The sequence below is a fragment of the Sciurus vulgaris genome (assembly GCF_902686455.1).
Source record: "Sciurus vulgaris genome assembly, chromosome: 5".
Lineage (NCBI taxonomy): Eukaryota > Metazoa > Chordata > Mammalia > Rodentia > Sciuridae > Sciurus > Sciurus vulgaris.
Window position 1 is genome coordinate 172,643,878 of NC_136465.1, and position 13,002 is coordinate 172,656,879.

Here is a 13,002-nt window from a genome sequence, read left to right on the forward strand (position 1 = left end):
GAACTTAAAATAACTTTAATAAACATACTGAAATAAATAAGGATAATAAATATGAAATAGGAAAAAGAAATGATATGAAGACTGAAACAAATATTAACTGTAAAGACAGAATAGTTAAAAGAGAGAATGCAGATGGAATAAATAATGGAATGGATGCAGCATAAAAAAATGATTAGACTGGAGGACCAAGATGGAGAAACTCATTGAAAAAAACAGAAAACAATCAGGGAGCAGAAGCTTTTTTAAAAAACAAAGTTAAGAGATATGAAGACAGAGAATTACTAAAATATCCAGATACCAGGAATCCAAGAAAGAGAAAAATAAAAAGTAGGAAATATTTAAAGAAAATCAGAAAACAATCTCAGAATCAAGAGCTAACAGATTTTTTGCACTGAAAACCTCCATGAATGACAAAGAAGAAAGAAAACTTACACTTAAGCATATTTGACAGTCACAGGCAAAATAATAATAATAATAATAATATAAAAGAAATTACAGAAATTAGGGAGAATGTTGACCATGGCTTAGGCAGAGTTCTTAGATAAGACACCTAAAGCATGATCCATAAAAGAAAAATTGGTATGTTGATCTTCATTCAATTTAATTTTTCTCTATGAAAGATATTGTTAAAAGTTGGCTACGGAACTGGGCAGACACTTCACAGAAGAAGATATATAAGCAAACAATAAATATATGAAAAAGTGCTCATCATCTCTAGCAATTAGAGAAATGCAAATCAAAACTACCCTAAGATTTCATCTCACTCCAATTAGAATGCTATTATCAAGAACACAAGCAATAATAACTGTTGGCGTGGATGTGGGGGGCACACTCATACATTGCTGGTGGAGTTGCAAATTGGTGCAGCCCACTCTAGAAAGCATATGGAGATTCCTTAAAAAACTTGGAATGGACCCACCATTTGACCCAACTATCCCACTCCTCTGTTTAAACCCAAACGACTTAAAATCGTCATACTACAGTAACACAGACACATCCATGTTTATAAGCTGCTCAATGCACAATAGCTAAATTGTGGAACCAACCTAGATGCCCTTCAATTGATAAGTGGATAAAGAAACTGTGGTCGATATACACAATGGAATACTACTCAGCCATAAAGAAAGAGAAAATTATGGAATTTGCAGGTAAATGGATGGAGTTGGAGAATATCATGCTAAGTGAAATAAGCCAATCCCAAAAAACAAAAGGCTGAATGTTTTCTCTGTTAAGTGGATGATGATACATATTGGGAGGGGTGGGGAGAGAAGAATGGAGGAACTATGGATTGTGTAGAGGGAAATGGGGCAGGAGGGGTGGGGGAAGAAACCATAGAGGATTGAGACAGACATTATTACCCTTTGTTCATATATGATTACATGAATGGTGTGAATCTACATTGTGTACAACCATAGAAATGAAAGTTGTTCCCCATTTGTGTACAATGAATCAAAAATGCAGTCTATAAAAATAAAAAATAATTTTTTTAAAAAAGAAGATATTGTTAGAAAGATAAGCCGGGTTCAGTGGTGTACACCTATAATCCCCTATGCAAGAGGCAGGACGATCACAAGTTCAAGGTCATCGTGGGCAACTTAGTGAAACCACTGTCTCAAAATTAAAAAAAAAAAAAAAGGCTGGACTGCAGTTCAGTGGTAGAGTGCTTGCCCAGCATGTGTGAGGGTCATGGTTCAATCCCCAGCACTGCAAAAGAAAAGATAAGTCACAGACAGGAAGAAAAAACATGCAGATCACATATCTAACAGAGAACTTGTATCCAGAATATCTGAAAGTTCATAAAACTCAATGGTAAAAAAATGATTCAATTAGAAAATGGGCAAAAGACTTGAACATGTATTTTGCCAAAGAGAATTTATAATGATCCAAATAAGCACATAAAAAGGATGATCATCATCACTGGTCATTTTAGAAATGCAAATTAAAACCACCCTGAGCTATCACTACAAACTGTTAGTCACAAACAAAATAAAAATAGTGGTAATATCAAAAGTGGTATGGATGCAGAAACTGGATCCCTCACACATTGCTGGTGGGAATATAAAATGGTATAGCCACTCTGGAAAAGTTTGACAGTTTCTTACAAAACTTAGTACATGCTTACCATACAATACAACAGCCACACTCTTGGACATCTAGCCTACAGATATTAAAACTCCACAACAAAAATCTTTACATAAATATTCATAGCAGCTTTATTCATAAGTAGTCAAAGCCCAAAAACACCTAAATAATCTTCACTTGGTGAATGGTTGGACAAATTCTGGTACACCTTTATTAATGTGATGTAACTCAGCAATAAAAAGGAATAAAATACTGATATGAGCAACGACCTTAATGGACCTCAAGAGCATTACATTGAGTGAAAAATTCAATCTCAAAATGTTATTTACTGTCTGATTCCATTTATATAACATTCTAGAAACAACAAAAACTATATAGAGGTAGAGGAAAGATTAGTTGCTGCCAGAGGAGGATAGGTTGGTGGTCGGGAGTGGTTTAGCATCAGGGACTACCATGGGGCTGGGAATAGTTCTGTATTCTGAGTGTGGTGCTAGTTACACAACTGTGTGGGATAAAGCTGCACAGAACCAAATGAAAAAACAAAGGTTAAAAAAACTGAATACTGAATTTAAAAACAAACTAACCATTGAATAAGGTCTGTAGTCTAGTTGACATTAGCATGCCAATGTCTCTTCTCCTGACTTTGAATTTACTATAGCTACGTGCGATGTCAACACTGGGGAAGCTGGATGGCGGATAACACGGACTCTGTACCATTTTTGCAACTTCCTGTGAGTCTACAATAATTTCATAATAAAAAGATTTTAATGAGTAGGAAAAGATGAACTACTCGGTAAATTAAACATTGCCTATCCACAGAGCACAAATAAAATAAGACCTCTATGATATAATTCATAATAAAGTTCCAGAGGAATAAGGACCTCAATCAACACTTGGGGGAAAACACAAGAGATTTTGATTACAACAGAAGAAGGAAGAAATTCTTAAGATTTTTTTTGAAAGCATAAAAGGAAATTTTGGTAATTTGACCTTATTCATATTTAAAACCTTGTATAACAAGAAATACCAAAGCAAAGTAAAAAGACAAGTACATGACCCTGGGAAGACAGGGAAACGGGTGCCCTACCAAGAGGAACGCAGCCCTGCGGATGTCCTGGTTTCAGCCCAGAGGCCAGGGTCAGACTTCCAACCCACAGAACTGCAGCATAACAAATGTGTGCTGATGTAGGCACAGGCTTTTTGGTAATTTGTTACAATAGCAAAAGGAATCGACAGCAGTGACTTACCTCTGTTGATTTCCAAGCATTTATCTTGAGTGGCAGAATTTCCTGGGACAACACAGTGTCACCAGGCGACTGCATGTCTTGGTGCTGCTCTTGTTTCAATCCTGCTTTTTCTGTCAACAACATAAAGCTAATATTTTACTTCAGCAAAAAATAATAGTGTTTTTATAGCAGTTCATAATTTTTAATTGCTTCTAAAGATTCATTCTGCCGAAATACACATCTGTCAACATGAACTTATGAGTATTAATCACTTCTTCAAAATTAGATACTTCAGAATGAATTTTAAAAAAAAACATTCAAATTCTAGCCCTTTCCCATATCAACTACTGACAGTAAAAGAAGTTCACAAGCACCAATTCTATGTCAAAATATTACTGTATACAATAAGAAGTAGAAGAAAGCTATCTTCACACTGGTATGCACACAGTTAGGGGTTCATAAAGGCTTCCCAAGTGGGCACAGACCCTTTTAAGGCAATCACCTTCCAAATCCAAAATGTCTGCATATATTCTTTTCAAACACTCATCTGCCTGAGAATGCAACTGCATAGAGGCTGCAGGCTAGGTCTTCTCCCCTTCACGTTCATAATCAATTAACCCCCACTTTACAAAAGACAGACATATCCCCCCATTCATTTTATTACGGTGCAAAGCATAGGAAACTCTAAGATGCCAAACAATAGTAGGGGAAAAAACCTGCTTTAGGGAGGCCTCCTTTAATCAAGGCCCCCCAAAACCCAGTGTCCTATCCCACATATATTTTTTAATGGCAAAGCATGGCACACAAGTAACAGGTATTTTAGTCCACAAGAAATGTTCGGTATTCAGATACATAGTATTAAAAGCATAGGGCATCAGGACAGGTGACAAGTTTCACTTAAAGTCCTTGTGATTTTCATCTCCCAACTACTGTGAAACAGTACATCATCCCTAAGGAAGAGATCACTGAGAGCACAGCAATGAAAGCCCAGGGCAGGTTCCTATTCCTATGGCATCAACACAGGGACCTGCAACAAAGCTCCAAGCCTGAGTCCTCCACCTTAGTTAGTCAGAACTCAGGAGGGTGAAGGTAATCAGAACAATGTCTGTTTTTACATTTATTTAAATAAATAGGTATTTTTCTGGGAAAATGAAACTTTAAGTCCAACTTGGCTAATTGTTTTAGACAATTAGAGTTAGCTTTGTCAACTAAGTTATATAGTAGATATTTTCCAAAAATTAAATGAAACAAATCCGCAGTTCTAAAGAATTGATGAAAATATATTTAAACCACATGCTATAATAAAATCACTTTATCAAAAATTATTGTATTGACAGGTATATTGCAATTAATGTTTTTAATTTTTCCCACTGTTTCTTAGTATATTAGGTTAAATTAAAGCATAATAGGCTTAACTAATAGTTATTTTGTAAATTTTAGTAACTTTTTTGGGTTTACTCCCAGAAATTGAGAAATTACTCCTAATGACTATTTTAACAAATCTTTTTCTATGGAAGGTGTTTCAATTCTTTGCTTTCAATAACCCTGAAGAAAGACTTAGTTGAAATAATAGTCAACAAGAGATGAAAATGTTTTTATAATATATAATTTTTGACATATTACTCAGAAGGAATTCATAGAACTGACAGTGCTATAATAAAGCACCTTCTAGTCCCGCCTATAATTCATACAAACAAATTTTATAGCATTTACATCTATAAAATGTAAAACAGATATTATGATGAACCCTGCTTATATCTAGCAATAAGGAATATTCATATGTAGGTAAAGGAATAATCCCATGTATCTCATTAAAGTATGTATTTCCAATTAAAAGTAATGCTTATAATACTTATATGTATGTTTGATAAATATTTACAGGCCTTCATGTGGTTTTGACAGATTGTGTGTGTGTACTAACAATAATTGTAGAAGAACTCAATCTAGAAGGAATATTTTATCACTTAAAACCTTGCTCACAGAAAATTTGAAAAATCATTTCAATTATGTACCTATTTGATGTGAAAAGACTTTGAGCACAAAAACACATTATATAAGGATAAGATTTCTGAGAGGGATGTGGGAATAAAATTGTGACTTCAAGGGAGGAAAGAGACTGATGTGAAATTCCCAGCAGTTATAGAGCTCCTGTGCTGTTTTCAAATGAATGATTATAGGTACCAATTCCAATGGTATTTAGATTCCCTTAGATATATTTGAAAGACTAAGTTTATTTTCCTTTTCTTCTGTCTTTAATGTCAATATTTATAATATGCCAGAACTATATCCTTTGAAGCTATTCCTTCCTATAAAATTCTACATGTCAACCTAAAACTGTATGAGGAGGTACATAATTTTTTAAAATCATTTTAGGAGTTATACAAGAAAAATACTTCAAAAAGCAATGGTATGAGACATGGTCTTTGCCCTCAAAAAAAATTATAGCCTGACTGGGGAGATTAGACTAGCATACAGACTTAAAGGAAATAACTAGAGAACAATTATATAATGAACTTTGTTGAATTAACTAACTGTAGGAAGAATCTCAAACAGGAAGTAAATTTGAACAAGGTTTTGCAGGCTGGCTAGGATTCCAACCATTGTAAAGGAAGAGAAAAAATTATTCCAAGCAGAAGAACTAGGTGAGGCAAAAGGAACAAGTTTTGCATATGATCAGAGATACTGAGGAAATAACAAGAGCTTTTCATTTATAGTTTGTAGTTTTTCACTTTGCTGCAACCTCACATGAAAATGGAATAATTAAAATAGGTTTATTTGGGGCTTGGGGATTTTATAATTAACACTGGCAAACAGTGGGACTTGGGGCTTAACTCAGTAATCTCCTTTCACTGGATTTAATCAGGACCCATATTATTGTTCCTTAGCATTCAGCACCATAATTATCTGTGAAATGATATGGACTCAGCTTTGACACTATGGAAGTAGATTTAATAAAATTTTTCAAATAGCCAATTTTAAAGAAAACTGTGAGAGAAACTGAAGAATTGCAAGAATTGTGAAAGAAAAAAAATACCTTGCATATTTGAAGATGCGTTTTGGCCTACAAGAACTAAAATGTAAGAAGGAAGGCAGTTAGTTAAGTCTACAGAAAGTCATTCTTTGTATTATTTATTTTTTGCTATCAGCATAACACTGGAAGTGAGCGAGGTGTACTCAGTAAGATTAGGTAATGACAAAACGTGTCTGGATTTGCACAAGCAAATGAAAGGGGAGGACACACATTTAGTTTCTAGGCAGAAATAAAGTCCCTCTGGTACCAAACCAAGGAGGATAAGTATGTGAATGAGAAACCTCAGAGGAAAAAGGAAAGAGGCTGCAGGAAATGGTTCCGCGGAGTCGTTCGAAGATGAGTGCCTAGATACCGAGGTTGTGAGCACGGTGTAGAAACTATCTAGAGAGAAGCTGTAGAGACCCCAGTGAGCCTGCACCATGCAGATAATACCTCAAAGTTGAGCTGGCGAACCCTGTGACAGATCTCAGATGAGATACTAAACTGACAGACTGTCAGACATGCGCAATGTAATAGTGTTTTGGAACTGAAATGCTCCACAAACTGAACCCATTTCCAAACTGTTACCTTTGTTATTTAACATCTGATTAGCATTGTTGCTGTGGATTGACGCTGTCCTTTCAGGTATTATTTAGTAAATTAAGTCATTTACTTAAAATTAGTTTCTGACATAGACAATATATTTCATCATGGAAAATATTCATCAGGCTGATGAGATATAAATGTAAAGTCTCCCAGTGATTAAGTTTATATCTAACTTTTGCAGAATCAGAAGTTTACAGCCTTGACTCCAATTTCATTGTCTCATAGCATAATTACACTTAAGCATATTCAGGTAACTGGTATTTGTCCTATTATTTTGTCATAATTTGAAAATACAGAAAAGTTGCAAGAAGAGAAAAACAAAATCCTATATATGCATCATCCGGATCACCAATTGTTAATATTATACCCCCTTGCTTTATTCTCTATTCTCTTTTTCACTATGAACACATATTATTATTGTCCTGGATTTTAAATCTAGAGGAAAAGCTGCTGTTACAAGTTGGGTTCCCCAGGAAACAGACTCTTGAGACTCAAATTTCTATGTGGCGGGTTCATTAGGAAGTGCTCTTAAAAACAACATTCATGAAGACTGAGGGTGGCAGGACTGGGCTGTGATGTGGTTACAAGACAGGGCTCAGCCAATCCTTCTGGAAGTGGTGAGATTAGAATATCTCTTCACAGTTGTCCTGCCTGGAAGCAAGGGGGCTGGACCATATCCACAAGTCATTGGATGTAGGTTTCCTCATAGAGGGGGAAAGACCTGGGGTGAAGAGGCTCTCTTTGGCTGTCAGGAATTTAAAGAAGAACCCAGCCACCAACCTTCCCCACAGCTGAGGGAATAAGTGCCTTGACCTCAGCAGATGAAACTGCAACATAGAACGTCCACCACCAGGGGCCAGGGGTGTAGCTCAGCAATAGAGCACTTACTTAGCATATGTGAGGTTTGATTCCCAGAACCAGAAGGGAAAAAAAAAAAAAGAAAAGAAAAAAAATTATGACAACAATTTTACATAGAAACAGATATAACTAAAAGTAATTCTAAAAGAAAAAAGTAATGGATGATCAAGAAATAAGATCTAGAGCATCCCTTCTCCCCCAAAGTGACACTGTTATCCACAGTCTGGAAAAAGGGGAACTGAACAGACAATGCTTTTCCTCTTTAGACTAAGAAGAGGTGGACACAGCTAGAGGGAAAACAAAAAGTGTAATGGAGTGTATAAATAAAGAGGCTGACACCTTAATGGAAGGAAAAAACACAGTTTTAAAATGAATTGGGTGGATGATCTGAAGCTTGAGGCTATTTCCCTACCAGATGGGTAGAATGAGTAGGACTTTATAAGAGAATTGAAAAATAAAGTTCAGGTTTTCCAAAGAAAATTGCTCATGGCCTCAGCTGAGATCTCCTATTCCTCCTGTTGTAGGAAAGTGGATAAAATAAAAAAATAGCCCACAAAATGCAACTTGGTGGAGAAACTGGTCTCAGAGACATGACAGGAAGAGCTAAAAACCCACTAAATGTATTTAAGCAAATTATAGCCAAATGTATTGTGCTGCAAGCTTTTTAGTCCATTTACTTCTCACGGCAACCCTACTATTGGGGACTATATTATTCTCAATTTACAGAAGATGAAATTGCAGTACAGGGGTTTAAGTAACATGTACAAGATCACACAACTGGTTGTGATCCAAATCCAGGCCACATGGCTCCAGACCTGAACTCATCAGTGTTCACTTCTACTGTCTTCAAGAAGAGTGCCCCTCTTTCTTGAAGCCATCTATGCACAGAAAGATATAAAGAAGCTACCTAGCAACTAAACGAAGGAAAAGGGAGAAAAGAAGATGGCATGCAAATACAATAAAGGACCCAAATGCAGAAGATAACAGAGCTCAATGAACAGAAGGAAAACTCCTCACCAACATGGCATTCAATGTTTTTTAAGCTATTATAAATGATATCCTTTCATAAAATTTCATTGTTGCTATTATAAAATAGTACAAGGCTAAGCATCTTTAAAAGTGCTTCTTAGCCATATGTGTTTACTCCTTTTGTCTAGGAAATATTTTCCACATCTCCTTCCCATTTTTCTGTTTGATTAACCCTTTTTCATTCTTTTGTAGGAATTCTTTATATATTTTGGACACTAGTCCTTCATCAGTCATGTGTTGGAACTTTTTCCAGTCTCATGATTTGCTTTTTTTCACTTTTTATATGGTAGTTTTTGATCTCAAAATCTACCACAAAAAAAAGACCTACCACAGAGATTAATCAAAACATATGATTACTGGCACAAAATCAGACATGTACATCTCTGGAACAGAACAGGGAGCCCAGAAATAAATTCACACATTTACAGTCAATGGAGCTTCACAAAGGTGCCAAGAACACACAAGGGGAAAGGACAGTTTCCTAGGATCAATGAATGATCCTAGGAAATCAAAAGAATGAAATTGCACCCTTATTTCACCCACATGCAAAAATCAACTGAAACATGGATTAAAGATTCAATATGAAACTACCAGAAAAGAAAACGAGGGGAAATGCTTCTTGACACTGGTCTGGGCAAAGGTTGTTTTGTTTTGTTTAATTAATATAATCCAAAAGCTCGGGAAGGTATTAAATAAAGAACTGAAGCATTGGGACATGCCTCAGAATTCTGTCTAACACAATAGTCAAACCTGTAAATTCTTCTTTTACTAGTTCACTTTTCCAGGCACATAGTTCAGTGGTAGAGCATGTGCCCAACATGCATGATGCCCTGAATTCACTCCCTAGCACTGGGAAAAAAGAAAGGGAGGGAGGGAGGGAAGGAAGGAAGGAAGGAAGGAAGGAAGGAAGGAAGGAAGGAAGGAAGGAAGGAAGGAGAAGAGAAAGAAAAAAAAGTTTGCATCACTTGTTCTATTTTTAAAAATTCTTTCCCTACCCTGCTATAAAAAATATATTCATGCAAATTTTCTTCTAAACATTTTTAAATTTTGCTTTTTTACTTACTTCATCTGGAATTTTTTTGTGTGCCTGTTATGAGGTAGAGACCTGATTTCATTTTTTAATACAGATAATTAGCTCACTATTATTTATTGAGCAATTAATTCATCAATAGTTCCAATAGTCCATATACCTACTATCAAATCATACTAAGATTACATAGTTTTAGTCTTGTTATTTAGTCTCCACTTTAGTCTTTTTCAGGAATATTTTGGATATTTTTTTGTTCTTTTGATTTTTCCATATTAATTATATTATCAGTCCCTCAAATTCTTTCTTTCTGTTTGTTTGTTTGGTACTGGGATTGAACCCAGAATCTTTACCACTGAGCTTCATCTCCAACTCTGTATTTATTTTATTTTGCGACAGGGTCTCACTAAGTTGCTGAGGCTGGCCTCCAACTTGTGATTCTCCTCTTTTAGCTTCCCAGGTTGCTGGGATTTACAGGCATGTGCCGTCATGCCTGGCTTTCAAATTCAAATCTAAAATTCTTTTTGGGATTTGATTGTAATTGTACTGAATCAGTAGTTCCCACCCAAGGCAATTTTGGTCCCCAGGGACATCTGGCCATGTCTGCAGACATTTTTAATTCTCACAACAGGAAAGGATGTGTGCTCATAGAGCCCAGTGAGTAGAGGCCAAAGGTACTGTTAAACATTCTACAATGCACAGCCCTCACAAGAAAGAATTATTTGGCTCAAAATATCAATAGTGCCATAGTTGAGAAACTCTCCACTAACTTCACACAATTTGGAAAGACCTAATATATTTACATATTATTTTGATAAACATAAGCTTTTCCCATTTATGTGTTCACTGTGTTTCAATCAAGCATTATAATTTTCAGGGTATTGATCTTGTACATTTTTGTTAGATTTATTTCTAAGTTGATCATTATTTTTACTTATTACAAATGATACCTTGTAAAAATTGATGTTTAATGTTCATGTCCAATATTTAGAATTTATTTTATACTGATCTACTTTGATTTTATATTTTGATGTTCTAGCCAGCCATTTTACTAAAACTCTTACTGTTTTTAATGTCTATAGATCTTTTCATGTTTTATATATAAAAATCCTGGGCTGGGGTTGTGGCTCAGTGGTAGAGCACTTGCCTAACATGTGTGAGACACTGGGTTCGATCCTCAGCACCACATAAAAATAAATAAATAAAGGTATTGCGTCCACCTACAACTAAAAAACATTTAAAAAAATTTTTTTAAATCCTATCATCAGCAAATGATATTTGTTTCTTCCATTCAATACTTACAATTTTACCTTCTGTTATTTGTTTTTACTATTATGGGTGGGACCTCCAGTACAAAGTTGATTTAGCATAAGAACAGTAATAATTTTCTTCTTGATTCCAAAGGAATTCTTTTGCATTCTAATGTATGGAAATTTTAACTTTTATTTTTTTCTTGTCTTCAAACAAAATTGGTTAAAAAAAGTGGTCTGCATATGATAGACTTTTTTGAAATGTAAAGACTTTCCTTACATATTATCAATTATAAAATACAAATTGTTGAAAATGTTTGATGAACTTTGTCTATCAATAATTGAAAGAGTAGTTATTTGAAATCATCTGCTCTGACAACAGATGTCTTAATTCTTTTCTATTTCTACCAACCTTTGCTCATACAATTCAAACTTAAATAACCTTTCTGGGAACTGAACATTTTATCTCTTTATCTGATATTAATATAGCTACATCAGCTTTCTTTTAGTTAAAATATGCCTCAGTTATCTTTTTCCATCCATTTCAACCTTGATGTCAATTTAAGACTTTCAACATACATCTGGATTTCTTTTTCCCTAATCTGATAATCTCTGTCTTTTAACAGATGAATTTAATTTATTGATAAATATTGTGATTAATACATTTTGACTTATTTCTATCATTTTACTTTTTAATTTCCATTTGTCCCATTTTATGCTTCTTGCCATTTATAAACTTTATTTTTTTTTCTCCATTTTTTTCCTGCCACTTGTTTGGAATTTGTGCATTCTGTTTCTCTTCTTTTCGAGTCTATCCTTATTATCATTCACATTCACCTTTAAAAGTTGATAGTTAAGTAATATTTTTAAATCTTCTCTCAAAAGATAAAAAGACCTTTGGAATACAACTCTGTAAACCTGCCCACCCCCAATTTATATATCATGCCTACTCACTATTTCAGATGTCTTTTTTTCCTCAAAAATTAAACATTAATATTTTATAGAGAAACTATCATTCTCTCTTCCAACCAACACTCTATAATAATTTTATTCTTTTTGAACATATTTTGGACATATTGAGTTTATTATTTCAATGACATTGCTCATTCCTATAAGTTTTTTCTAATTCATTAATTCAGTACTAACAATCTCTTGATGATATATGATTATATCCTTTTTAATTTAAATACTTAAATACATATTCTGCATCTTAAATCTGACTTTTCCAATGTCTACCATCTTTGGGAAACCAAAGATGTTCTTTGCTGCTTACTTTTCTGCTGGTGTGGTGATACCAGATTATAAGCTCATTGCTTGATTTTAACTGGTAAAAGTCCCATGGCCCTAACTTGTGGATTGAGTCTGCTGTCTTCTGCAGAGAACAGAGATCACTTTAGCCCTTTTTGAGGACCTGGGTTCAGCCCAGTAATCCAAGGCTTTCCTGCCTAATATTCAAGGCAGGCCCCAAATTCATTTTCTTAACTTCTGATGCCCTTAATACCTAAAGTTTTCCATAGGCATCAGCTCCAAATCATTCCAGTCCTAATTCATGTGTTCTGTTCTTATTCATTTACTTATTTAAATAAGTAAATGTGTTAGTCAGTTTTTTGTCACTGTGACCAAAAAACTTAATAAGAACTGCGTAGAGGAGGAAAAGTTTATTTGGGCTCACAGTGTCACAGGGTCAGTCCATGGTCAGCCAACTTCATTGCTCTGGGCTCAAACTGAGGCAGAACATCATGGCAGAAGGGCATGACAAAAGAAAGTCAGTTCGTCTGGCCAGGAAACAGAGAGAGTGAGGAGCAAGGGACAAGAATATTAATCCCCAAGGGCACGCTCCCAATGTCCTACTTTTTTCAACCACACTCCACCTGCCTACAGTTGCCTCCCAATAATTCATTCAATTAGATTACA

At 35.0% G+C, this 13,002-nt stretch overlaps 1 protein-coding gene across 1 annotated transcript in view; it reads right to left on the bottom strand.

Moving 5' to 3' along the window:
• ENTHD1 (ENTH domain containing 1) overlaps positions 1-13,002 on the bottom strand; it is a gene marked incomplete at its 5' end in the record, with an annotated part of 124,427 nt that overhangs the window by 79,612 nt on the left and 31,813 nt on the right. Inside the window, one exon of the mRNA XM_079140804.1 lies at positions 3,330-3,439. Coding sequence (XP_078996930.1) covers positions 3,330-3,439 — 110 coding nt within the window. The remainder of the gene's footprint in view (positions 1-3,329; positions 3,440-13,002) is intronic.